Source organism: Accipiter gentilis, chromosome 3 (assembly GCF_929443795.1).
Source record: "Accipiter gentilis chromosome 3, bAccGen1.1, whole genome shotgun sequence".
Lineage (NCBI taxonomy): Eukaryota > Metazoa > Chordata > Aves > Accipitriformes > Accipitridae > Astur > Astur gentilis.
The window spans coordinates 11855794-11882188 of NC_064882.1; the positions used below are offsets into that span (position 1 = coordinate 11855794).

Below are 26395 nucleotides of genomic sequence, written 5' to 3' on the forward strand. Positions count from 1 at the left end.
ATACATTACAGTGCAACGGAGCATCTTTGGTCTTGGTACTAACAGCACCAAATGAACTTGTATTTAACATCATGCAAATACAACTAAAGCCTTCTTTGAAATTTCATCCAAAATAAAGTACAAAATACCAATGCGATTGTGACAGTTCTTGTGCCCCCGTCATACTTTTTTTTTTTGTATTCTTCAAATACCTGTATCAACAACAGAAAGAGCAGGACAGATTTTTGACAAGAGGTTACAGTGTTTCAGAGATACCAAATCATTTTATAGCAAAAACTACATACATCCTATGCTAATAGCTCCTCTAAGTTGAGGCAGGAAAGTGCACTGCCTAGTGATGTGCTCCAGGGCACCACAAGGTCTGACAGAGGGGGAGAAAAAATGGGGGGGGACAACAGGGGAACAGGGACAACGAGACTCCCCGCCTCCTTAACAGCAAGCAAACCAATCACAAAATGATAGCCTGCTGAGAAAAGTTTTGAAAGAAAAAAAAAAGGCATAGCTTAAAGTTAATTAACTTTCAAAGGCATTAGGAATATTAACCAATTCAAATATGTACTAAAAGACTGAAGAGAAAAAATATTTTAAGTTAAATTTCAGTTTAAAACCCTAAACTTCATTTAAGCATTGGTATTGCCATCTCAATTTTCTGCACCAAATTTGTGCCAAGGGAAGATTCTCGGAGACAAATTTGAAAAAGGGAAAAAAGTAAGCTATGCTTGATCAGATGAGATTTCCAAGTGGTTACTGCAACAACACTATAAATAAAAAGCATTTTTTTCTTAAATTTTCAACTAGTGCTTCAGTAAGGCAATTAGTATATATGCACTATGGAAAATTTTGTAAACCAACAAATTCCTTTTTAATCATCCTGTATTTTGGACACTTGCTACGTTACTGTTACTGCTATTGACACTTGTCTTTCCAGGGCAACAAAAGCTCTACTGCAAAACCCATTAATTTAAATAGGTTCTGTAGCCCTACAATCAAGAGACTCTTGCCCTACTGAAATAAAGCATAAACTACCATTTTTCCACTGGTAGTGAGTTTTTACTTCAAAAAAGGTGGTGGTGGTGGTATATTTTTCAACAGCGTTTACAATTCCCTCACTAGTCATGATCTCTATTTACAGTTGTGCCTTTCTTGATAAGAATCATTACATTTCCCCTCCCCTCAGTTGTCAGTGCTCAGGCCTCTCCATAATATCAAGGACCTAGATTTTTGAAATGACTGTGTTCCAACCACCATGTCATACAAGGAAATGGTTTAATGACACAAATTACCCTTCAAAATTTACACAGAAGCAAAGAACCAATACAAAAATTCCCCATGCAAAATATTTCCCTTAAAAGTAGACTTCCAAACAAACATGTTTACTAACAGAACCAGAGGAGATTGCTCGGATATCTTCACAAGAGTGTGTGATTTATAGGCAGACTAGAGGCTGAAAAATCAGGCACTTCACAAGGTTAAAAAGTTTGCCATTACACAGAGCAACACTATAAAAGCAAGAGATGTCATTCTTATTTGTCCTTCCCCCACCCTCCCTAACTAATCTATTCAGATAAATCGTCATGGCAACTTGATTTATGCACCAAGGATACTAGCAAAGACAAGTCAATTCCCCCCGGAGACGTGAATAGAAGAAGTCCTCCCTATTCTGATGCTGGCAGAGGCTAAAGCTAAATGCCCTTCCCTGTTACAGGCTCACCGTGTACCTAGCACCAGAGCAACTTCTCCCTGCCAGATGCTCTTGCTCAGATTGCACCCATGAGCCTTCAGTTTGTTTCAAAGGCAAGACTGCATCATTTGGAAAAAGTCCTCCCTTGGATACTTTACCAGCTTTTACTAAATGGAAGCTGGGTTCAGAAAGAAACCATGACTTTCTGAAATTAAGAATTCTATAAAAATTAATAGTATTTTCCTTATTGAGGAAGCACATACATTTATGAATTGTTAACTCAATCAAGTGTTTCAGTAAAAACTACAGCCTCTTGTTGGATGACAGCAGTACAGACCACATTTCTTTCAGATCTCTTCACAGTCTCTTCAGAAGGGTGAAAATCACACAACAATTTTTTTTTTCCTTCACCTGCAGTCAGTCACAACATTTCATGTAACTTTTCTTTTTATATATATATGAAGACAAGCAGTAATTTTGCAATATATTTAGTGTATTCTCCTTTGGTAAAACAGAAATAATTTAAGAGAATTTAAGAAAACTATATTAATGTATGTTGCATATAAGCTCTCTTGACACAGTAGCATAAACACTTCCACTCCATCAACTGAAGTCCTAATATGACAGTCATGTAAACTATCCTCTATTGGCTACAAAGGCTCTTAGCACCACTGATCAGAACATCCAGCCTGCACTTCTAACATCCCCCTCACCAAATGCTGTAGCCAGTGTGCGCAATGGAGCGCACTCTTTCAAAGAGACCCTGGACTTGCTGTGTGTACTGAAGATAATGCATATTCTCCTATGACTCTCAGCGGGATGACTGACCCTCATACTAATAACAAACACAGCTACCCTGAAGAACACGCAAACATATACTGAAAGAGGGAAAGATAATTCTTCCACCAATTTTTAAGAATGCTTTCTTTGTAATAGAAAATCCTTTGCAAGTTCAAACTTGGCCCTTAAAGTGCAGTAGGCAATACACAATTTAAAAAAAATAAACACATACCACAGCAGATAAATAGGCATTTATTAAAGTTCATCTCAAAACAAACAAAAATAATAAAGGACATTAAGGCATCTTGTATTCAGTAAGCGTTCATAAGGTAAAGATGACTTCTCTTTCTGATACAAGAGAGCAGAGTAGGAAAAAAAAAAGTTCTCCCAGTACGTTTGGCAGAGTGCTGACTTCCACTGTCCCACCACTCAGTCAGCAAACCCCTCCAAGGAGGCCCATTTCTCCAATGAAAGAGCCACAGAATGCCAACACTCATTAAGACACGTGCAAGAAAGCACTTTTCCCTGCCCTCAGACATCCACCCTTCTGTAAAGATGCACACTGGAGAAAGACTAATGGATGGATATCACAGAGAATAAAGACATACTCCTGCTATAACCACTCTTTTTTGAGCAGACTAGAATAGTTGGCCTTGCTTTCTCTAGTATTTACTATTTGAGCCAGTAACTAGTGAAAACGGGACCACAAGCTCTAGTCTATATTGCAATGTAACAATTTTTACGTTCTCTTTCTACATTCATATTAGATAAACAAATGACAAAGGTCTTGTTTCCATGGAATAATTTATTTTGATGAATTATGCTGTCAAGTGACCAATCACTGTTATAGTGCTTTTTTCTTCAATTGGAATAAGAACATCAGGAAATGTTTACAGTATCATTGGGTTCACTATAACAGGATTTTAACTACAGAGTAAAATATAAATTAATAAACACTGCATATAGCACTATTCACTTCACCACATTGGCTCTCTATATCCTTTGTCACATTCTAACCTTCATTTAAGGCAAGTTTGTTGGTTTTTTTTCCAAAGAAGACCACATAGTCTCTAAGATAAACTTCTATGACTAGGTTTGCGAGTTAGGAAATTGAGTTTTATAAAATGTTTACTTCAACAAATATGAAAGTTATTAAGAGAAAGATGGTGACCCAAAATTGCACTGTATTAAAAGGTGGAGTTTCCTTGTACCAAAGTCCTTTATTCATCATCTTTAGAACCAGTTTTGCTTAACTATAAAAGAGACACAAAAAGAAAGTATTCAAAGTTTAGACTGCCATTCCATTTATTAGGAAACAAGAACAACATTATCTCCATCTTACATAGAACACATGTATACTTAATTAATAATACAGACTGATTGTGCTACTGTACCAAGAGACTGAAAAGCATCAAAAATTATTTCTTAAGCTTAAACACTAAATAAGCTTATTTCCTGAACATGAAAGTTGAAAAACAACAACATAAAACCCCAGAAAAACCTTGGGGTACTGTTTCTATTTAATTTGAAGACTCCGTCACCAGCTCTCCAAAATAAAAAACATGAAGTAATGGAAGAAGTATCTCCACACATCTCTGAGAGAATTCCCATATAGAAATTTACACAATACAAAAAGAAACATTAACTTACTATTTCTCACTTTTTAAAGCTAAGTGTATAATTATTAAATGTAGTGCTTCTATCATGAAATCTATCTGGAATCCAAGACATCCACTACAAATAGCCACTTTTAACTCAGAATGACTCTGCCCAAACCCACCATTATCATTTACTTGCTCTTATTTAACAACTGGAACCGGTGTTAGGTCTTACACCAAGAATTACTTATAGTTGTGTAAAATAAAATAGTTTGCTTTCAAAATTGTCAAGCAGCTATACTGATTTCCACTGAATCAGCAAAGACAAGAGGGTGGAAGCAATCAATGCTGAGGGAGCAAGTAGAAAAGAATTATTCACTGGAGGAGTTGTGGCAGAGAATGTTCAGGCATGTAGAAGACAGCAAGGTGCTCCCACTTGGGACAGCTCATTTTTTCTGCTTACTTACCCACTGTCCTCCAGAACCTGACAGCACCACTAACTTTACTTTACATCTTGTTGCCATATGAAGACAAAATATTTGCAGTCCATTTGGCTACCAAAGCTCTCTCATCATAAAATTAAAATTTAATTGCTCAATAAATAAAAAAGAAATACTAAACCAACAAAGTTCAAAGAGGAATCAAAGTTCTTCTGTCTCTAATATTCAGAAGGACTAAGCATTTTAAAGCATTTGAGATATATGTAGAATAGAATCCAAAATGAGCAACAGTTCTTACTATTTCTTGCAAATCTTTTTAATTTTAAAAAAAGATAACTTGAAAATACTTACATGCTGGATGCATATAGAAATGAATCAGACACCACAGTCAAATCCAAACATAGTTAGGAAGAAAAGCAAGAAAAAAAAATCAGATTAGTTTTCTTCAGCTATAAGTACAATTATTTTTAATGTACATATGCAGTATTTTCATTATACTGCATATAATACAGTCATGTTACCTTAATTACGTCCACCCAGTTCCATCCTCGCGGAAGCTCCCCTTTGTTATCTGCAGAACAAGAAGATTTTATTTTCAACACACAAGCTAAGGTGAATCCTTATCTTTCTTTAAAATCAATACACAAAATTCTAAAGATCCAAACCCCTTAATTTCTCCACTACAAAGCCACGAGGACAAAAATAGATATTAATGTCTTAAACACATCTTGTTCTTCAAAGTAATTCTCTTTAAATAAATACACCTCAGTCCATCTGACATTTAATCTAGAAGGCAACTCCAACATGAGCTGGGCTGACCAGCAATGATGCATTCTGTCAAAGAACAAAATTTTATGCAGCTTTTCCTTTATACGGTCAACATTTAATCTGCCAATTATACATTAGGTTAGGTAAATTATATGCAGGAATTGTTATCATAGGATACAACTTACTGCTGCCATAGGATAGTATTATCCAGATCATTATTAAAAATTAAGGTTAAACACATACAAGTCGTCAGTAGGATTAGTTGAAATATTGAACGCTTCTCAATCAAAAAACCTACCATTTAATTGAAAGCATAAAGTATCTGCAGAAGCTCCTCTATTTTGAGGATACAAAGTAAGCTAAATGTTTTATTTTGGGTTCCAAAACAAATACTTTCATCTAGAAACTACATTTTTAATAATGTGAATTATTTACAAGGGCCCATCAACAAACCACCTCTTTTGTTGAAAGTCAATTTTTAGAATTCCCAAATGTTCTCCTCCCACAAGTATTTTTTGAAAACTTCACTTCTGCCCCAAATTGAAATAAAAAAATAAACCAAAACCAATGACATCTTGAAATCCCTACTCCATAGAAAGTCGCTTTGACCACAACTAACATCTTGGGCAAGAATAATTCATCTAAAACAAGCAAAACAGAGACCACAGACTTAAAGTAGTTAATCCTGTAAACAAATAACTACTGATTCTGACTCTAGCAAGATGTCACTGCTATAAAATTTGGATTCTCATGCTGCTCAAACAAAGCAATATTATAGTGAACAAACCTGTTTTATCAGCTAGTTTTCGTTTCTGAGTTTTGGATAACTGCTCCTTTTTATCTTTTTTCTTACTTGCTGGCACATCAGGAGTTCCAATTGCAATACTATTGCTTACTGAAGTCTGAGAAGGATAAAAATGGTTGTTAATATTTTACATATTAGTTCCACAGATACCTCTGTGTGTGATTACTGAACCTGACATACTGAAATATCTTGACTGTCAGAACGAAGCAATGCAGTCAGCAGTCTGCAGCGTTTAATCAACATATAATCATGATTGTAGTTTTAAAAAACATGTGTTGGGGACTGGAATTATTCTCTTTCAGAGCCACAAAGAGCACCTCTTACACTTTTTAAATTTAGTCATAGAGTGTGATTTAGTCTGAAAGGATTCAGACTTCCCAAACATGGAAGCTGTTCCTTCTTCCTCAAAGCAAATCTGTAGCACCACATGGCCAATAATGTCCTCACACAACACACAAGCCACAAACAGACCCAGCCTGACTCATTCAAGACCCTGGAGGTGCACTTATGCAATCCATTGCACCCCAGACAGGTTGCAGTAATATGCCACCCCCAGCAGACACCTTTTATCTCCATTTCAGCTCTCTTAAGATTTGCTTCTGCTCCAAGTCTCCATTTTTATGTTACTCTGTGGGGCAGAACTGCAGCCCACAAACATACTGGTATAACAGCAAAATAATAAATACAACAATTATGACCACAGAACATTGTGGCACCATACTCTGTGTGTCACTGTTTAGCCACTAACATGTGTATACCCGATATACTGATGAACAACTTAAAGACAGAACTATAAAGTATTTAGAGTTGTAATAACCATTTTTTGCCATTTTAAAAGCAAGAGATTAAAATCTGAATTTATCTACTTACCACAGTGTTAACAGGCTGATTTTCCATTAATAACTCTTTATTATCTTTGGCATATTCAAAAAGTGTATATGTCATAGCAGTTCCAAGATTCGCTTCAACTTCTACCATTAACTTATCCAATATACTTTGTTTAATAGCTGAAGATCTAAAAGAAAACATAAAACTCAACTCTCACCTAGACAGATGAAGAAAAGCTTGTCAACCAAAAAGCCTCCATATATAAGGCTAGGGAATGAAGCTGTCATAAATACTTACATTGTGTTGTTGAAGAAAGCATCCATTGAGATGACTGGTGCTGTTTGTGGATATGTTTCTGGCCAAGAAACTTCTATTAGAAAGGCTTTGGGATCTCCACTTTCACCTATCTGGAGGGAAAAGAAAAACTTCATAAATCAACAGTTTCCAGTCACTTATTAAGGATTACAATGCCAATATGCAAGTCTTTCACTTCTTTAAGACTATCCAAATTCCTTAAGATAACAAGTATTTTCATAAAGTTATCAGTCAGAAAATAAAGTTGTTATCTAGAAAGAGTATTAAATTTATGACATCAATATCAACATCTACCCTCAGTTTTCATCCTAGAAAAAGCAGCAGAAACATTCAAAGCTCTCTTTAGTTATTTTTTTTTTTAAATCGCTTGTTTTTAAAAGCTACTTTGTACCATTTGCAAGCCAAATATTATACAATCATATATGAGAACAGAAAAGATGAAGGCTTCTTCCCTCCCCCATGCATCCAAGCTCAGAGCAAGATGAAAACAAACCACAAGAGAGCATTGAAATGAAGACGATACACTAGTGACCTAATATAGCAAAACCAATAGATAAGAATTTCAATGTTTACATCTCATCCCTACAGATATTTTATTTCACTATAAGAAAGAATGAGTAGTAAAAGATTTAAGAGGTCAGTTGAATGATACTGGATAAAAGATGCATAACATTTAAAAAATGCACACTTTAATATAAATAATCATGCACATCAAACCAATTTAGTGAACCCAAATTACATACACAAACCTTACAATTATGTTAAATTAAATAAAAAACAAATATTTTTTTTTTTTTTTTTAATTTACAACTAATACAGGTGTTACCAAAGGCATACTATACAAACAGAAATAACTGTTTCACACAAGGATTTGGAAGACTAGTGCAACAAAGTTGGTTAAGTCCGTATTCTAAAACCACATGAAAATTCTCCCCTATTTCCCTCATTTTAGAATAGGCAAAATCTGGCTTCATCAAATTATGTGGAATGAAATGTAGCCAGAAAAAAAGTCCTAATCAAGGTAAGGCTACTGTATTTTAAAATTAAAAAAGGAAAAAGGAAATAAAAAAAGTTGGTGCTTTTTTATTTACAGTATTTCAGCAGAGTGGACTAACTGACATTCAGAAGCATCTGTTCTAGAGATTAAATAAATAAATAAATAAATAAAAAATCAGAAATCTGCAACATTTATCAAGACATCATCTACAGTGTTGCAGTCCAGTTTCCACCGCTGCGGAGAACTGGTGGTATGGTTTACAGAGTTCTTCTCTGGGGAAAGCACTGTCTGCACACTGAGCAAATCCATACAGAAAGCTGCATGACTGTGCTCCTTCTTGGCAGTGCAACCTAAAAACTGGGTAGCCTTACTTGATTACAAAACAGCTGTGTTTTCTACGAGAAACATGTGAGAGAAATGAGACTTAGAAAAATGGCATACTAATTCTTGGTACTGTCTCACGTACTTACTTGCACTATGCTTTCTTGTAATACAAATTCTTCTTCATGGGAAACGTACTTGATTGCCTTTGTCTGACACTAAGTTTTACAGTATTTAAATTGAGTTCTAACTTTTGACAATTTTCCTTCATCTGATAAAAATTAGCAATGACCAAAGCTAGTAAAATGTAGAATGATACACTGTAGACTTGTAGGCATGTCACATTTGCTCTTTTGAGGAAATCAAATTTACTAATAGTAGTCCTATCAATGAAGGAAGGCTGCACTTACATGGATGGGATTCAAGTGCTATTAATTAAATCAACTTATCTCATTACAATTACTGATAGTATTCTGAAGTTACCTGAGAAGTCACGAAAACGTTATTTAGATGCCTCCTCCCCACTACAAGGATGTGGCATTTTCAGAAGCCTTCCTTCTGTCCTATGGGTGCCTAAGTTTTCATCACCTAAGTTCTCTGGCCATCCAAAGATCTGCCTCTGGCCATCCAAAGATCTGCCTCACTCCACATCCAGAACAACTTCCAGGTCTTTAAATTTGAGAAAGCCGGCAAGAATTTCATGCCAGAATCTAACTGCATATCGCAAGCTCAGCATTCCCTGTATGTCTTTCCTGAGCAGGTTGTATCAGTGCACATGGCCAAAGTGTTTTGTGGATTTCCTGCTTACCAGGTAGACAAGGCACGTCAACTACCTCTGGACAAGACACTAGAAGAACCCTGTAACTGAGCAATAAGGAAGGTTCAGAGCTTTACATGTCAAAGTCTCTCTAAGTGACATTTCTGACCACCTAGTTTAAGCATTACTCAGTATGCGGGCTCCTTCAGCCAGTTTGACAGTTCTAGCTATGCAGTACACAGACGTGCAAGTAGGATGCCTAGCTAAGGGACAATAAACCCGCACTGGGAGCAGGTTCCTGTGCACGAAGAAGCATTGTGCTATCAAGCCTCATCGTACCAAAGATCCTGAAACAACGGCCTACGGATCTAGCCTTTACTGCACATCGAATACCCATCTGTTTTAGAAAAACCCTGGTACGTCAACTGCAAGACAGTAGAGTAACTTCAGGATGAAGCCCGCGCTGCAGCGGCGCGCAGACCTTCACCTTGCCTTACCCTGTACTGGAAGGAAACCGGGCTAAGCTCCCTGAAGCACAGATCTCCCTCGTAGATAGAGCGCAGCGCTTCCAGCTCCATCTGCAGCAAGGAGCAGAGAAGGGGGTGACCGATTCCAGCCCGAACACGGAGCTCGCACCCAATCGCGGCCGGTTTGCGAAGCTCTGCACGGCCCCGCCGGTTTCCCCCCAGCCCCGCCGCCGCCGCCGCCGCCGTCGCCGCCCGGCTCCCGCCTCCTCGCCCGCTCAAGCGGCCGGCTCTGCCCTCCCGCTCCCCGCCGCCCGGGCCGTCTCCCCTTCCAGGCCCCCTTTCCCCACACGGAGGCTCCCTCCCGGCCCCGCGTCCGCGGCGGAGGGACTGTCCCGGGCCGGCCCTCCCTCAGGCACCGGCGCCTCACGGCCTCCCCGCCCAGCGCCGGCAGGGGCCGGGACTCACCTCCTGGTCCTCGTTGGCCGCCATGGCGCGCGACGCGGGGCACGCAGCGCGCGGAGGCCCCCTCCCCCCTTCCTCCCCGCCGCCGGGCCTGGGCTGGGCTGGGCTGGGCTGGGCGGGCCTCGCTAGCGCGGCGCGGCGCGGCACGGCGCGGCGCGGCCACGCCGCTGTCGCACGGGGAGGCCCGAGCGGCCTCGCCCGACGGACACACCTCCCCTGAGGGCAGCACGGGTCAGCCGCTCGCTCGCTGCTATTGGTCCCCGCTTCCCGTCGTCACCACCTCCTTGTCTTATCCATTGGCCGGCTCCGCCAGTCTCGTTTCGCTGCCTGCTTTAGCTAACTGGCTCTTTCGGCAGTGACGTCACCGCGCGGGCGCTCCCTGACTGGCCCGGCCCAGGAGCGGAGGGGCCGATTGGTCGCTTCTGCTGCCCTTTCGACGTCCGGCGCTGGTTTCCTGAGGCGGCGGCCCTCCCTCGCCCTGCCCGCGACGCCTCCCGTGACCCGCGGCCGCTCTCGGCTGGCGCTGCCCGGCGCCGAGCTCCAGCCCACGGCGGTCAGCGGCGCCCGGGGCGGGGACGGGCCCGGGCCTGGACCCGGCGCCGTGTCAGCGCCCGGTGGGGCAGCGGGGAGCTCCTGCAGCCGGGGAGGAGCGGCCGGCCTGGGCCTCGCAGGCGCCGCGCTGAGAGCCGCCCTCCTGCCGCCTCGCAGGCCGCCTGCCCGGGCGCAGGATGACCCCGACGCAGTGGGACTTCCCGGTAGAGCTATGCTGCCGGCCCATGGCGTTTGTCACCCTCACCGGCTTGGACGTGGTGTACAACGCCGTGCACCGGGCCGTGTGGGACGCCTTCTGCGCCAACCGGAGAGCCGACCGCGTCCCCATCTCCTTCAAAGTGCTCCCCGGCGACCACGAGTACCCCAAGTGCAGGACGAAGGTAGCGAGCGGCGTGTGCCCCGGCTGCTCCCCGTCCTGGCGGGCCCGGCCCCTCACGGGGTTCAAGCCTCTGCCCGTGCAGCAAAAGCCAGCGGCAGGCCGCGGGGGGGGGGGGGGGAGGATGCAGGAGTTGGTGGCTCCCCGAGGGGAAGGGCCATAGCAAGGGGCTGGGCTGAGCAGCACTCGCACGGCTGAACACTCAGCCAGGATTGTGCTGTCTCTTCCCCCGCTGTCGGAGGCGAAGCGTGGGAGCTTGAAGCCCGAGAAAATTTGTCAGGGCAAAGGGGGAGCCAGGGGTATTGTGACAGAGTGCTATGGCTGCATAGGAAACCGGGGTGCCTTAGCTTGTAAGCCAGAAGCGGAGAAAGCCAGTATGATTTACTTTTTGAAGTACTTGCTGTTCTTTTACTCAGCGTTAAGGTGTGCTTGTGAGGTTTGAGCTTTGATGAAACCCAAAGTTTAACTCTGGAGAAACTAGATATTTGAAATTGGTGTATTCTGAAAAAACATAAAGCCTTTAACTAAGTGAAATGCAGCAGAAAGAATATCTCCACTCTACTTTCTGCTTCACCGTGGCACTTAAGAAGCAATGTCAGTGGGTTTAACCCTTGGAAAACTACATAATTCTGTGATGCTGGCAAAGAGCAAGAATCCAAACTGGTTTCTCCTGGCTCTGTTTGAGACCCTGGTTTTAAATCGAACCCGATATTTCATGAAAGTGTGTGAAACATGCTTCCGAACTTGACCCTTTTCTCCAGTCTACCTGGAATCCATTGTTCTTTATTGCTGATATCTCAGACGTCAACCCCTAATGCTAGGTAACGAGGGGTATGCCTTATACGATAGGAAGTAAAGGCTTGGTGGGAAGAACGTTAAAGGAAAGATGACAAACGTATTCTCAAGTGACAAGAATGTAGAGGCAATTCCCTTTCTCCTGGTGTAAATGCCCATAAATGGATTTGGTAGCTTGCTTTAATAACCTCAATATTTTCAGAGGACATCCTATGAATGGTATATTCCAAAAGGAATCCTGAAGACTGGTTGGATGAACAAACACCTGAATTTGGTTCCAGCACTTGTGGTCGTGTTCTATGAACTAGACTGGGATGAGCCACAATGGAAAGAAAAACAGTCGGAATGTGCTACTCGAGTTGAAATTGTCAGGTAGAGGTTTTTTTACTTGGTTCATAATGTACTACAAGTTAACGGTAAGTGTGAATTGCAGAATCCTTTTTGCATTCTAAAACATATAAATATTTTTTGTTCTTAGATACAAAGTAAGGGGAACTTGAACTTTGCTTTTTAACATACAACTGACAGTAATGAAATGTTTTTTTAATGGTTTATTTGTAAAAGTTACTTAGGTAAAAACAGCCCCTGAAGCTTTGTTTGCTAAACTCAGCACAATTATTCTATCCCATCTGAACAAAAAAGGGAACACAGCATTCTGTGGATGATGCAGCATATTGTGGTGGTTTTACCCTATATAACATGCTTTCAGTGCTTCCATCTAGACTGAAATCTCATTTTGTTCTGATTATTCAGAAATAAGAAGGGAAATCCTGATGCTGTGCTGTGTTGTTTTTTATTTTAGGCAAAGTTTGCAGGGAAGAAATACGAAAGTTGCTGTGGTTTTGATTCAGAAAAAAACACCATTGCCTCCAGGTACTAGAAACCTCTGTGCATAGGTTGTGATCTCATTTTTTCAGAAGGCCTGATGGACTGAGCTGACTATCACTTGTTACATTATCTGCAGTTTTTCATTTAATGTCATCTACATACACTAAATACATTGTGGCTGCAGGAAGGTGTGCAGATGGAAAGAATGCTCAGGGCAGTTGACCCTAAACATTTGATACTTTTGTCCTTAACTTCTTCCTTTTAAGTCCAAGTCTGTCTTTTGATACACAGTATCAAAAATGGTTTGCTAGTATAATATATGTGACATGCCTCCTTGTAAGCAAGTTGCATTTTAAACCTTGCTTGAGAACACGAAAAGCTGTAAAAGCAATGAGAGCTTAGAGGAAGGGCACTTGGTACCTGCAGAAGCCTTTTAGTTTAACTCAGTTTTAATCAATAAAATTTTGGAGTCAAGTGGAGGTGTGAAACGTGATACATTTTAACCTTATGTTTCTGTAGAGCTGCTGCTTCAGCTGTAGCTGCATACTTTCTAGTGTCTGGCAAACCATTTTTTTTATTTTTTGTTTTTGTTTTTTCTCTATCTGCTATATATGTTTGTCTTCTCTGGAGGATATTGTATATCCAGACACAGGATATTTAATTCTGTGAGAGAGGTGAAAAACTTGCGTCATGCTTGTGGGTTGTTGCTAGCTAAGCCACTCCTAGAAACTTTCTGCAGTGTGTTCTGCTGGATGAAGCATTTAGTACTCTGAAAAAAGTAAGAAAGAGTGTGGTCTTAGTTTTATCTGTATTAGATTTTTCCATGCCTTGTCAAGCTTTTAGAGCTAGTTTGACACTGCAGTACTGCATACTACTTACTTGTGCTTTCCTTGACTTCACTAGGGGAAGATGTTATTGCATCAGAGAGGGCAGCAGCTTTATGTAATGCTTGTGACCTTTCTGGAAAATCTCTCTTTGTACTTCCACACACTGATCATCTTGTTGGTTATATTATAAGGTAAGTGACTGTAAAACACTGTTTTGTTCTGTTTGTTAATCAGTGTTTTGCTCTGTTTGCTGATCATGTGTTGGTTTACCTGACACCAGGCCTGCTGGCAACAGATGAGGTACACCTGTCTCAAAGGGGGGAAAAAGGATCTTTGCACAGGAGTTAGCAGGGCTCATTGAAAGAGCTTTAAACTAGATTTGAAGGGGGAAAGGGATAAAACCAGGCTCACTAGAGATAAGCCTGGGGGCAGCATGCCAGTGTTTGAGGGACAATGTGCTAGCGAGGTCTGTTGGTCTGCCACCTCAGTGGAGGTAGGGGATGGAGATCCATGTGGCAGCAAAGATGCTACGGTTATTGATGTGTTAGAAACCATGGAAGCACCTGAGAATGGTCATGTAGGAATTGGGGCTTCTCCCCAAAAAACGTGGTGGGATCAATAGCCTAACTGAAGTGCATCTACACCAATGCATGCAGCATGGGCAGCTAACAGAAGGAGCTGGAAGCCATTGTGCAGCAGGAAAACCATGACATAGTTGCCATCATAGAAACATGGTGGGATGACTCGCACAAGTGGAGTGCTGCAATGGGTGGCTATAAAATCTTCGGAAGGGATAGGCAAGGAAGGAGAGGTGGTGGGGTAGCCTTGTATGTTAGGGAGTGTTTTGATTGTCTAGAGCTTAATGACGGTGATGATCAGGTTGAGTGTTTATGAGTAAGAATCAGGGGGGAGGCCAACAAGGCAGATATCACAGTGGGAGTCTGTTGTAGACCACCCAACCAGCATGAAGAGGCAGACAAAATATTCTATAAGCAGCTGGGAGAAGTCTCACAATTGCTAGCCATTGTTCTTGTGGGGGACTTCAACTTGCCAGATGTCCGCTGAAAATACAATGCAGCAGAGAGGAAACAGTCTAGGAGGTTCCTAGAGTGTGTGGAAGATAAGTTCCTGACACAGCTGGTGAGTGAGCCAACCAGGGAAGGTGCCCCACTGGACCTGTTGTTTGTGGACAGAAGAGAAGTTGTGGGTGATGTGATGGTTTGAGGCAGTCTTGGGCGTAGCGATCACAAAATGATAGTTTCTGATTCTTGGAGAAGTAAGGGTTGGGGTTGGCAGAACTGCCACCTTTGGCCTGGTTAGGAGCCTGGTTAGGAGCCTGGTTAGGAGCCTGGTTAGGAGCCTGGTTAGGAGCCTGGTTGACAGAGTCCCTTGGGAGGCAGTCCTGAAAAGCAAAGGAGTCCAGGAAGGCTGGACATTCTTCAAGAAGGAAAACTTAAAATGTGCAGAAGCAGGCCATCCCCATGTGCCAAAAGCTGAGCCAGTAGGGAAGAAGATAGCCTAGCTGAACAGAGAGCTATGGCTGGAGCTCAGGGGGAAAAAAGAGTTTATGACCTTTGGAAGAAGGGGCAGGCCACTCAGAAGGACTACAAGCATGTCATGAGGTTATGCAGGGAGAAAATTAGAAGGGCCAAAGCCCAGCTAGAGCTTAATCTGGCTACTGCAATAAAAGACAATAAAAATTGTTTCTATAAATACATTAGCAATAAAAGGAAGGCTAAGAAGGATGTCCATCCTTTATTGGATGTGGGGGGGAAAACATAGTGACAAAGGATGAGGAAAAGGCTGAGGTACTTAATGCCTTCTTTGCCTCAATGTTTAATAGTAAGACCAGTTGTCTTCTGGGTACCCAGCCCCCTGAGCTGGAAGACAGGAATGGGGAGCAGCATGAAGCCCCCATAATCCAAGGGGAAATGGTTAGTGACCTGCCATACCACTTAGACACACACAAGTCTATGGGGCTGGTTGGGATCCACCCAAGGGTACTGAGGGAGCTGACGGAAGTGCTCACCAAGCCACTTTTCATCATTTATCAGCAGTCCTGGCTAACCAGGGAGGTCCCAGTTGATGAATGTGACGTCCATCTACAAGAGGGGCCAGAAGGAAGGTCCAGGGAATGACAGGCCTGTCAGTCTGACCTTGGTGCTGGGGAAGGTTATGGAGCAGATCATCCTGAGTGCCGTCATGCAGCATGTACAGAACAACCAGGTGATCAGGCCCAGCCAGCATGGGTTTATGAAAGGCAGGTCCTGCTTGACTAACCTGATCTCCTTCTATGACAAGTGACCCACTTAGTGGATGAGGGAAAGGCTGTGGATGTTGTTTACATGGACTTTAGTAAAGCCTTTGACACTGTTTCCCACAGCATTCTCCTGAGAAACTGGCTGTTTACCACTTGCATGGGTGTACTCTTCGCTGGGTAAAAAACTGGCTGGATGGCCGGGCTCAAAGAGTGCTGGTGAATGGAGTTAAATCCATCTGGCAGCTGGTCACAAGTGGTATTCCCCAGGGCTTAGCATTGAGGCCAGTTCCGTTTAATATCTTTATCAATGATCTGAATGAGTGTACCCTCAGTAAGTTTGCAGGTGACATCAAGTTGGGCAGGAGTGTTGATCTGCTTGAGGGTAGGAAGGCTCTAGGGGGATCTGAACAGGCTGGATCAATAGGCCAAGGCCAAATGTATGAGATTCAACAAGGCTAAGTGCCAGGTCCTGCACTTGGATCACAACAACTCCATGCAACGCTATAGGCTTGGGGAAGAGTGGCTGGAAAGCTGCCTGGCAGAAGCGACTGTTGGTTGACAGCTGGCTGAACATGAGCCGGCAGTGTGCCCAGGTGTCCAAAGCGGCCAATAGCATTGTGACTTGTATCAGAAATAGCCTGGCCAGCAGGACTAGGGAAATGATTGTCCCCCTGTAGTTGGCACTGATGAGGCTGCACCTTGAAGACTGTGTTCAGTTTTGTGCCCCTCACTGCAAGACATCGAGGTACTGGAGCGTGTCCAAAGAAGAGCAACAAAGCTGGTGAAGGGTCTAGAGCACAAGTCTTGTGAGGAACAGCTGAGGGAACTGGGGTTGTTTAGACTGCAGAAAAGGAGGCTCGGGGGAGACCTAATCACTCTCTACAACTACCGGAAAGGAGGTTGTAGTGAGGTGGGTGTAGGCTTCTTTTCCTAAGTAACAAGTGATATGGCCTCAAGTTACTCCAGAGGAGGTTTAGATTGGATATTAGGAAAAATTTCTTCACTGAAGGGGTTGTCAAGTATTGGAACAGGCTGCCCAGGGAAGTGGTTGAATCACTATCCCTAAAGGTATCTAAAAGACGTGTAGATGTGGAACTTGGGGACATGGTTTAGTGGTGGACTTGGCAGTGCTAGGTTAACGATTGGACTTGATGATCTTAAAGGTTTTTTCCAACATAAATGATTCTATGATTCTAATGGCGTTGTTGAGAGAGTTGATAGGTTGGGATGACTGCTATGTGGCACGCTCGTAGACCAACATTGCATGTTTTATCTGTTCGCTGGAATTCTTCAGGTTATTCTGCAACCTGATTAATTCCACACAGCTCCACTTTCTCTGTGAGGTTGAGTAATGACTGTCAGAGATGTTGCTTTTGAAGAAACGTTATTAGATATTCCAAGGTGTTCCCTTCCTCAAGTCAGGTAGAGGCAAAGTGGGCTTTTCTACCTCTATAGTGGTTTTGGCACCGCTGGTTCTGAATTTTCCCTACAATTGTTTTGTTAGATGTAACTCTGTATTAGCAGGTCTTTGCTTTTTTTCACCCCACTTCCTGGCTATGTAGATATTTCTTTCTATTCATGCTAAATGGCATTTATCTGGTTGCAAGTATTATGTGTCTCATTTTTTAAATGTCCTGTGCTTTCTGTTTTAATATTTACAGGGAATACAGCTTCAGATGAATTATGAAGGCCTTTCAAAAACGGAACAGGGAAGGGAAGACAGTCTTGTGTAGACTTAAAAAGAAGGGCCAAAACTAAGGCAAATCATGGTTTATCAAAATTAGTTTTAATTTTTCCAGATACACTCAGGAGAGGAGGAGTCATGGTCTGAGAGACTAATTCTTCCTTCTCTCACCCTCATATTTATCTATAAACAGTAAAGTTCTCAACACAAATCAATGCTGCTATCGTATCCACGCTGCTCACAAACAGCAACTAGAATTGATCAAAATAAAGTAACTGTTACTTATAGTTTTTCATATTTTGCTCAGTGCTAAAGAGGGAATGTTTGCTGCATGTTAACTAGTGTAAGCCTTTGCAAACTGCATTTAGTCAGAATTCCTGGTATTAATCTTTTTGTTTTGACATTTTTACTACTATGAAGTCTCAATTAAAAGAGAATAGGCGTTTTTTTTACCACTCGGACTGGCTTGTCTTTTCTTATATGGCCACAACATAACACTAAAATAAGTATGATAAGTAGACTTTGTTGTCTTTTTGTGACTGAACTCATAGTTAGCAATTGCTGTCCATTGTTCTGTCCCATTGTTTTCATCATCATCCTCTCTTTTGTGTGGCAAGCAGAACACAAGTTGTGATCTGCCTTAGTCAAAGTCTGCAGTGATCCCTTCTTGGCCAAATCACAGAACTGGTACTTCATCCTTTATTTCCTGTGTGCATCAGTGCTATTGAATGTATTTCTCACCTGGATTCTGGTCTTGTCCTGGTTGATTTTACTCCTTATAATTTGATTGTACAGCATATGCTTCTTAGAGTCTCCTCAGCCTCATGCTATATTCAGTGTTCTGGGCCTCTTTGTCTTTTTCTTCTTCCCCTGTGATGTGCCATTGGGCTATTTATCTTGCAAACACAAATTTGACTGTTACCTCTGCAACCCAGGTAGCTGTTGATGTTTGGACAGAATGATGAAACCTAGTCTGTGCCTTCATAATTTTATTTACTTCTATTTTTTCCTTCCCACTCCTCCCCCCACATTCCAGCAAATAAGATCTTGAGCTGTTCAGACTTATCCCAGGAGCCTCAGCAAGGTTTGCTTGCTTTGACTGTGGCATCCCTCCACTTTCTGTTGCCTTGCAAAATCTGAACAGCTTATCCTCAGGCTTTCTTACATAAAATACTAGAGATTATTGTATGAGAAATCAATATATAAAGCCTTCAAACCTACTTGTTCTACTTTGTGCTACCCCTATGTAAGATTCTGTGTGAAGGATTTTTGTCTGCAGACTCTTCCCCTGTGTGGTAATTTACAGAAGAGTTTAGTAATACCTCAAGCTACTTTGCCAACCCTAAAATAAGCATGATTAAAAGTAACTTATTCTGAAGAACTTCAGAATTTCTTTGTAGGTGGGAGAAACTTGGTGAAACTTATAAGCAACTTTGTTGCAGGTTGGAAAATGCTTTCTATGAGCATGCACAGACTTACTATTATACAGAAATACGAAGAGTTAAATCTCATAAGGAGTTCTTGAACAAAACCACTCATCAGGTAATGTTACCCTATTTTTGAAATACTGTGCAAGTTATATTGCATGTTAAAACATGAAAATAAGGGTTGTTTGTTGCTTAAAATTTTTTATCCCCCCCCCCCTTCCAACTTCAGATGCCTTCTCTCCGCATGAGAAGTAAATCTGGTTTTATTTTCTGAAACTTAAACTTTGATTTTGATTGGTTTTGTTCTTACATTTGTTTGTCTTCCTCACATCTTCCATAGAAGAAGAGATGCAGCCCAGAAATTAAGTTCTCCAATTTAAAAAAAAAGTTTTTAATTAATCTGTATGGTTTAACCTGTTTGAATGTGGTATCTTAGCAAGTTGTGGGAAGTGTTTCCCTTAGACATTTCAAACTTAAATTTGCACTTAATTGGGCCTTTCAACTTTTGCTTTTCAAATTGTTAAATATTTGCTCAGACACACAATGTTCTGTTGTGATTGCCAGCTTCCCTCTCTTGGAAGCTGGGATCCAAGTGGTGAGCTCCAAACCAACAATCGACACTGTTGGTGTAGAGGTTTTGGGGTGTTACAAAGCCTCTCCCCTGTGCCAGGGTAAAAGGCTTGGAAAAGATTAAATCTGTTGAAAGATTACTGCTGCATCATGGTGGCAGAGAGAACTATTAGGAAACAGTTGCATAGTCAGTTTTTCAAAGTCAACTGCTATATTATGTAAACCTCTGAAATTATCACCTGTACTTGCTTTGTAGGTAACAGGTATGTTCGGATGTTTGTGAATGATGTGTGTTGGTTGTGTTTTGCAGCTTTTATTTGTTAGACACCAGTTCAAAATAGCATTCTTCAGTGAGCTGAAACAAGATACACAGAATGCTCTCAAGTAAGACTCACATAATCTTTCCCTACTCTCTCTACCCCAGATTACTGCTAAACTATAGGCTGTGATAAATATTTTCCCAAATGTACAATTACTTAAACATGTTGGTGTGGTTTAACCCAGCCAGCAACTAAGCACCACGAAGCTGCTTGCTCACTTCCCCGCCTCCACCCTGGTGGGATGGGGAGGAGAACTGAAAACAAGTAAAATGTGGGTTGAGATAAGAACAGTTTAAATATTGAAATAAAAAATAAAATATAACAATTGTAATGAAAAGGAAGATAACAAAACCAGTGACGTATAACCCAGGAAAGACAAGTGATGCACAATGCAATTGCTCACCACCTGCTGACCAATGCTCAGCCAGTCCCTGAGCAGCGATCTGCCACTCCTAGCCAACTCCGCCCAGTTTATATACTGGACATCGCATCTTGTGGTATGGAATACCCCTTCGGCCAGTTTGGGTCAGCTGTCCTGGCTGTATCCCTTCCCAACTTCTCATGCCCCTCCAGCCTTCCTGCTGGCTGGGCATGAGAAGCTGAAAAATCCATGACTTGCTAAAAACACTGCTTAGCAACAACTGAAAACTTCAGTGTGTTATCAACATTCTTCTCATACTGAACCCAAAACATAGCACTATACCAGCTACTAGGAAGAAAATTAACTATCCCAGCTGAAACCAGGCCACATGTATGTAAAGGGTGATTTCTTCACTGGGAAGAACTCTTTGATTGGAAGGCTGTTTTCTGCTGTCAGTAATCCTGTTCTTAAATTTTATTATCTTGTATGATTTAACTCTAATTTAAAGTATTCCTGCTTAGAAATTACAGAACTGCCTATAATCTTGTGCATGAATTGAGGGCTCATGAAACAAACATGCTGGAAATCAAGACCATGGCAGGATTTATAAATTACAAGGTAACAAGTATACTTCTAATCTTTGACAACCTTTACTTAAAATAAAAAAGTTAATGCATCTTTAATATGTAAAGGTTTAAAAGGTCCATTTTATATTGCTTTCAAGGAGATGGATTAGAAACAGCTATTGGTGGAATACCAATTACATTCAGACTTGCAAAGACTTCTGAATTCCACACAAAAGAAAGATTCTTAGCTGAAGTTTGGGAGTATCTTGAAGGACTGGAGTTCATTTGAGATGCAGTCATCTGAAAGGCTAGATTTTCTTTAAGTCTCACTCTGTACACGGGAAATGAAAACAAGGGTTGCTTGTTCCTTAAATATTTTTGTCTTTTTGCAAAGCTTAAACCAGTATAGTTCAGTTACTGCTTGCTAGGAGGAGGAAAATAACTCTTTAAGAATTAGACCATACTTTTGTGGTATTTGGGGTGCTCTTAGGTAAAACAAAACTATCCCACTATTTACAACACTTAGAACAATCCTGGAGTTGGACTCCATCAAATTCCATTTGCAGACTGCAGGCTTCAAAGATAATGATTTTCCTAGTGGCTCTGCAGTTCTGTCTTGAATTTGGCTGTGAGTTATGCACTCTTCCACTTATGATTTGGGGAAGAAAAAGAACATTAGATGAAATAGAGGATCACATGGTTTCAGGTGTGGTTTACATCTATTTTTCTCCCTGTGTTCTCTCTGCTATTTAAGCTCTTCAGAAATACATAAAATTAGTTTGTTTCAGTTTTTTGTGAGTGACTTTTTTTGAGTTTTTTTAAAGCTAATCCTGAGCAGCCTAACACAGTTACTTTTCCCCTTGTTTTGATTTCTCCTAGATCTGTCGCCTCTGTTTTCAGCATAATACTCCACTGGATGCAATTGCTCAGTTCAGGAAACATATTGACTTGTGCAAGAAAAAAATAGGAAGTGCAGAACTGGCTTTTGAGCATGCTGCCTGGATGTCCAAACAGTATGTGTCTGCTTAGTAATGTTTCTGGTTTAATCTTATATAACCTTGTGAAGTTCACTGTCTTACTTGTCTAGGCAAGAGACAAATTCTGAGCTCTTTATCTAAGAAAGAGATACAGTAGATCATCAAAAACCTGTATGCTGTTACTCTGTTTTGCATTGATTATTGATCACTTTTCTCTGGGAATGAACAGGGTATGACACAAATGCAGCCACAGAACTTAGATGCAAAAGTTCAGAGAAGCATCAACTGTCTTAAGACTAACCAGAACTTTTAATTGAGGTGTACCTTTCAGTTCAAATTGCTGTTCTGTACGTAATCTTGGTTATGAATTTTTTAATAGGTTTCAGGCTTTTGGTGACTTGTTTGATGAAGCAATTAAGCTGGGACTGACAGCAATTCAAACTCAGAATCCAGGTTTCTATTACCAGCAGGCAGCCTACTACGCACAGGAACGGAAACAACTAGCAAGTATGCTTTGTAACCATGATGTAAGTTGGGAAGGGAGAAAGTGCTTTGCAAGTAACCAGGTAGTAAATTAGCCAATGTTTTAGTCTAAAATGGTAGCAGAATAATCTGTAATATGTGTAAATGAAATCCAAGGAAAGGATATGTGCTTTTCTCATGCTTACTAACATTACAAGTATTTGTTATGTATTGGAAAAGTTACTCCGGAACAGGTGTGTTACTGTTTATTTTATTACAAATAATTCTCACATGTTTTTAAAATAATAATATACTTTCTACATCTCTGGATGGATACTTGAAAACTTACTGTTTTGTTTTTCCAGTATATTTCTCTATACATGCACTGTATCTGGTGACTTACAGAGAAACAAGAGCATTAGTATTAGAGTGGGGGGGGGGGGGAGGCAGGGGAGTGGCTATTGTTGCTTTGGGTTTTTTTGACACTTGCCTGGCAGAAAGGGTTCCATGGAAAATTGATCTCTGCAATTGATTAACCATACATGCTAATTATGTGTAGCTACTCTCCAACTGACATGTCCTGATTATTTAAAAATAACTTTGTTCCTGTTGGTGCTATTTATTTGTTGTTCTTGGGTTATCTTGTTAGAAACTAGTTTTAAAAAGGATTACCCACTTATTCTTTAACAGTATTTGAGACAAATGAAGGTGAATGAAGTAGGATGTCAGACTGAATCAGAAGTACTTAAATGTTTGGGTTTCCTGAAGTACTGTTTTTATACAGGTGGCCGGAAAGGTTACATGCTTTAAAGCAGATTTCTTCTTTTATGTGCATATGTATTGGAGCATCAAATCACTTTTAATGCTTTAGAATGAAACATGAACCCCTTTTTTATTACTATATTTGCTGAATTTACAGTCCTCTGTGATATATCCCAACCCGGATCCCCTGGAAACACAAACTGGAGTGCTTGACTTCTATGGGCAAAGACCGTGGCGGCAGGGAATATTAAGTACGTTTATGTGTCTTGTATCTTGTAGAGTTCAGACGAACTTCAGCTGCTGATCCTGCCAGCTGACTTAGTGGGCATCAGCATGTAATCCCTTTTCCACTAAGACAGATGCAGGGCTGGGACCTCACTCTCTTGTTAGTTGGTGGAATGATGTGAACAGGTGTCAGTTGGAAATACAGGAAGTGTGTTTGATCTCTATAACAAATAGGAAAAGAAACCTCAGGTTTATGCGGGATCCAGTCTTCAGTAAAGTTGCATGGGCCATACTGAAGCTCTGCTGCTTTGTTTCTATTGCTGCCTAAGCTGCTTGTAATCAGTGTGCAGCAGGAATGCTTGACTGCAGTGACATGCACTCCTGGGAAGAGAAGTTGGAGAACTGGATACAGCAAAAGTAATGATGTCCCTGAATGTGATTGTTATAAATCCATCCTGCATCTTGTCAACTGTAGATAGGAACTCATGACTTCCCCCCCCCCCCCCCCCCCAAAAAAAAAGCTTTTTGGATTTCAAAATGGATTGAGAGGATGCAATGGCTAGATTTTAGTCTAAGAAAGGAATTTGTGATTTTTCGTATTAAGGAGGATGTTTTCTCAGAAATTCTGACTTTGAATGTACAGCTTTCAGCTATGTATGAATACACATGCAGTTCTGAGATCTTCATTGTTGGCTGTGGTTTTACTTCCCTTTCTCCCTCTCCGTTTGGTCTCCTATTCTTTATTCTCTGCATATCCTTTGGGCTTTGCCACTTTATTCCTGCTCTCTTTTAAAGACTTTTTCATTTACTGTAAACACAGTACAGTCTAACCTCTTTTATCTTCAAGTGTTACTGTTTTAAAATTAGTTAGTCTACTACCAAGGTTAAACAATTTAAGATGAAGAGAAACTTCACCTGTTAATATATTCATGTTTCTTGGTTCCTGCAAAAGTTTTAGTCTTCTAAAGCCCTATACAGTTCTTCGTATGTTGGCGTTCTCTACTGCTAGAGAAACATAAGCTTGAATCTTCACTTGAGATCAAATAGGAAAAGGGCTACAAATTTATCTTAACATATGTGCTTTAAATGTTAATAGATGCAGTCTAAAGACTAGGTCGTCTTACTGTAGTTTGCTATTTTTGGGTAGCTTCAGATGCCCCCCTTTTTTTTTTTTAAAAAAAAAAAAGGAAGTTAATATATTTGTTCTACAGTTTCCCTTCTAGAACACAGAGGATGGATGAGTTCTTAAAGCAATGCATCTGTCTCCTAGGCAAAAGAATGTTTAAGAGTTTGAGCTTGCATTGCATGTAGCTCACCACATAAATAGTTCCCTTTGGGTCTGGACAAAATTCCAATTTCATGGATTTTTCATTGTCTTATGCAGGCTTTGATCTTTCTGATCCTGAAAAGGAGAAGATGGGGATTTTATCCCTACAGTTGAAAGAGAAAAATGTCCTTCACTCGGTAAGTTTTATTCTACCAAAAAAAAGTCTGTTTTCTAATATTATCCTAAAGTTTGCATATATAATGATATCAGTAATGGTTTTATCTGTTAGGAGCTAATAATCACTTTGTTGAGTAATGCTGTCGCGCAGTTCAAGAAATACAAATGTCCAAGAATGAAAAGTCATTTGAGTGAGTATAGATAATCAGATGCATTTTTTTAAAATTAATTTTGCAAAGACTTTTGATATTGATCTGGAACTTTTTTTTTAATCAGTGGTTCAAATGGGAGAAGAATATTACTACGCTAAAGATTATGCCAAAGCTTTGAAGTGAGTACCATCCATCATTGCTTGTTTCACACAACTATTCTTCTCACTAAGACCCCATGTCTTATTGCTATGGAATAATGTTGGAAGCTCATCTAAGATGTTCCTTGTACCTGGATTTGATTGAAGCACAGTTTTGGAGTTTATGAACTCCACTTATATTAAATAAAGCAAAACAGATACGATGAGTCAGAGTAGAAAAACTTCCTGCGGTAAGCTGTTGTGGAGATTTGCCTTATTGGACAATTATTATTTATTCCTAGCTCACTGATTGAGTGCTGCCTCTCTCGCAGAAGTGATTTCTGAAACTTGCCTGCTACTGCAGTGAGAATGTAGTTACATTTAATTACAGACTTTGTAGTTACAAAATTAAAAAAATATTGAAATGTAGCTGAATTTAATTTTTGTTTATATACCAGAGAATTAGGAAAAGGAATTATTTTTATTGATGTAGTTTTCTGCTATTAATGACTACAGAGCTAGGAAAGCTTAGTGCTGAGGTACAGCTACTGTCTTTTCTGAAGGATGTGTCTTATGTTTAGTTTCTTAACTTTGTATTTTTAAGGGGAAACAGGTCTTGTTATATAGGAGTCTCACAATGTTTTCATTAACCAGGTTTCAAAGATCACATGTTGTAAAGGGAGTATGTTTGAGGTAGGAGAGATGTGTTCACTGTTGTGACTAGCTGGCTGGAAGCTATGTGGAGCAGAAGGTAGGCTAGGATAAGCAGATCAATTTGTATCAAGCCTAATTTTTATACAAACAAGCATTTCTTATTTATGTTTAGGTAGATTTTTCTGAAGTAGACAAACTCTTGTCTTGAATAGTTGAACAGAGTTTAAAAATTTCACTTCTCTGCTTTGTTAGTAATAGCAAACATTGCTGAGTAATAAAATCATATTAAGGTGTGCAGTTTTGCCTGATAAAGATTGGTGCATGTGTTGTTTGTAGATCTTTGAAACCCTTGAAGGGAGCAGAGGATAGGAGGTAGGAGGGAAAAGAAACAGCTTAAGGAACATTAAAATTCTTCAGTTTGGAAGGGGACTTTATAGTGTGGGGTTTGGTTTGTTTTTCTTAAAACTTACCGCATACTCAATAGTAAAGTGTATTTTCAATGCAGTGCTGGATTAAGACTCTTCTGTCCAGCTGCTGTTTTGCTAGTTCTTTATGTGAAGACAGATGAGTGTTCCTGTTGTTCTTTTGTGAAAATTGTTCTAGCCTGAAATAGAAAATTCATGGAATAAATGTGTTTCTTTACAATAATTTCATGCTGTTTTCAATAAATCATTGCCATGTGTAAACAGTAGACTTGACTTTAATCTAGCATTTATATTAGTGAAGATGACTCTTGTATTAATGATACCAAATAAATGTGAGTTTCTAAAAAAATATTGGTGTGTCTAACTTGTTTT

The 26395-nt window shown here is 40.5% G+C and overlaps 2 protein-coding genes across 5 annotated transcripts in view; one reads left to right on the forward strand and one right to left on the reverse strand.

Moving 5' to 3' along the window:
- Nucleotides 1–3248: 3248 nt before the first annotated feature.
- RWDD4 (RWD domain containing 4) lies at nt 3249–10324 on the reverse strand. Of its 2 annotated transcripts, XM_049797195.1 has the most exons (7): nt 10223–10324; nt 9788–9868; nt 7198–7307; nt 6943–7087; nt 6055–6169; nt 5021–5070; nt 3249–4853 (listed from the first exon to the last, which is right to left on the reverse strand). In XM_049797195.1, the coding sequence occupies exons 1-7, from the start codon at nt 10244–10246 to the stop codon at nt 4797–4799; spliced, it is 582 nt and encodes a 193-aa protein (XP_049653152.1). In that variant the 5' UTR covers nt 10247–10324; the 3' UTR covers nt 3249–4796. The 2 variants fall into 2 exon arrangements, with proteins under 2 accessions (XP_049653152.1, XP_049653158.1); XM_049797201.1 differs by lacking the exon at nt 9788–9868.
- A 303-nt stretch (nt 10325–10627) lies between these two features.
- The window catches only part of TRAPPC11 (trafficking protein particle complex subunit 11), a 29818-nt gene continuing 14050 nt past the window's right edge, over nt 10628–26395 (forward strand). Inside the window, exons 1-13 of one of the 3 annotated variants that reach the window (XM_049796736.1) lie at nt 10628–11151; nt 12145–12314; nt 12745–12815; nt 13674–13788; nt 18984–19083; nt 19849–19922; nt 20741–20837; nt 21665–21798; nt 22142–22289; nt 23144–23237; nt 24596–24675; nt 24768–24846; nt 24932–24986. In XM_049796736.1, coding sequence (XP_049652693.1) covers nt 10948–11151; nt 12145–12314; nt 12745–12815; nt 13674–13788; nt 18984–19083; nt 19849–19922; nt 20741–20837; nt 21665–21798; nt 22142–22289; nt 23144–23237; nt 24596–24675; nt 24768–24846; nt 24932–24986 — 1421 coding nt within the window. In that variant the 5' untranslated portion in view covers nt 10628–10947. The remainder of the gene's footprint in view (nt 11152–12144; nt 12315–12744; nt 12816–13673; nt 13789–18983; nt 19084–19848; nt 19923–20740; nt 20838–21664; nt 21799–22141; nt 22290–23143; nt 23238–24595; nt 24676–24767; nt 24847–24931; nt 24987–26395) is intronic. The other 2 variants (XM_049796726.1, XM_049796733.1) reach the window with 2 other exon arrangements.

Excerpts from the sequence above, each read along its gene's own strand:
- RWDD4 (XM_049797195.1), bottom strand. The coding sequence starts at position 10,246 with ATGGCGGCCAACGAGGACCAGGAG. Across the intron at positions 9,869-10,222 it reads CGGCCAACGAGGACCAGGAG|ATGGAGCTGGAAGCGCTGCG; the intron begins GTGAGTCCCGGC and ends TCCTTGCTGCAG. Across the intron at positions 6,170-6,942 it reads ATCAGCCTGTTAACACTGTG|ACTTCAGTAAGCAATAGTAT; the intron begins GTAAGTAGATAA and ends TATCCTTCTCAG.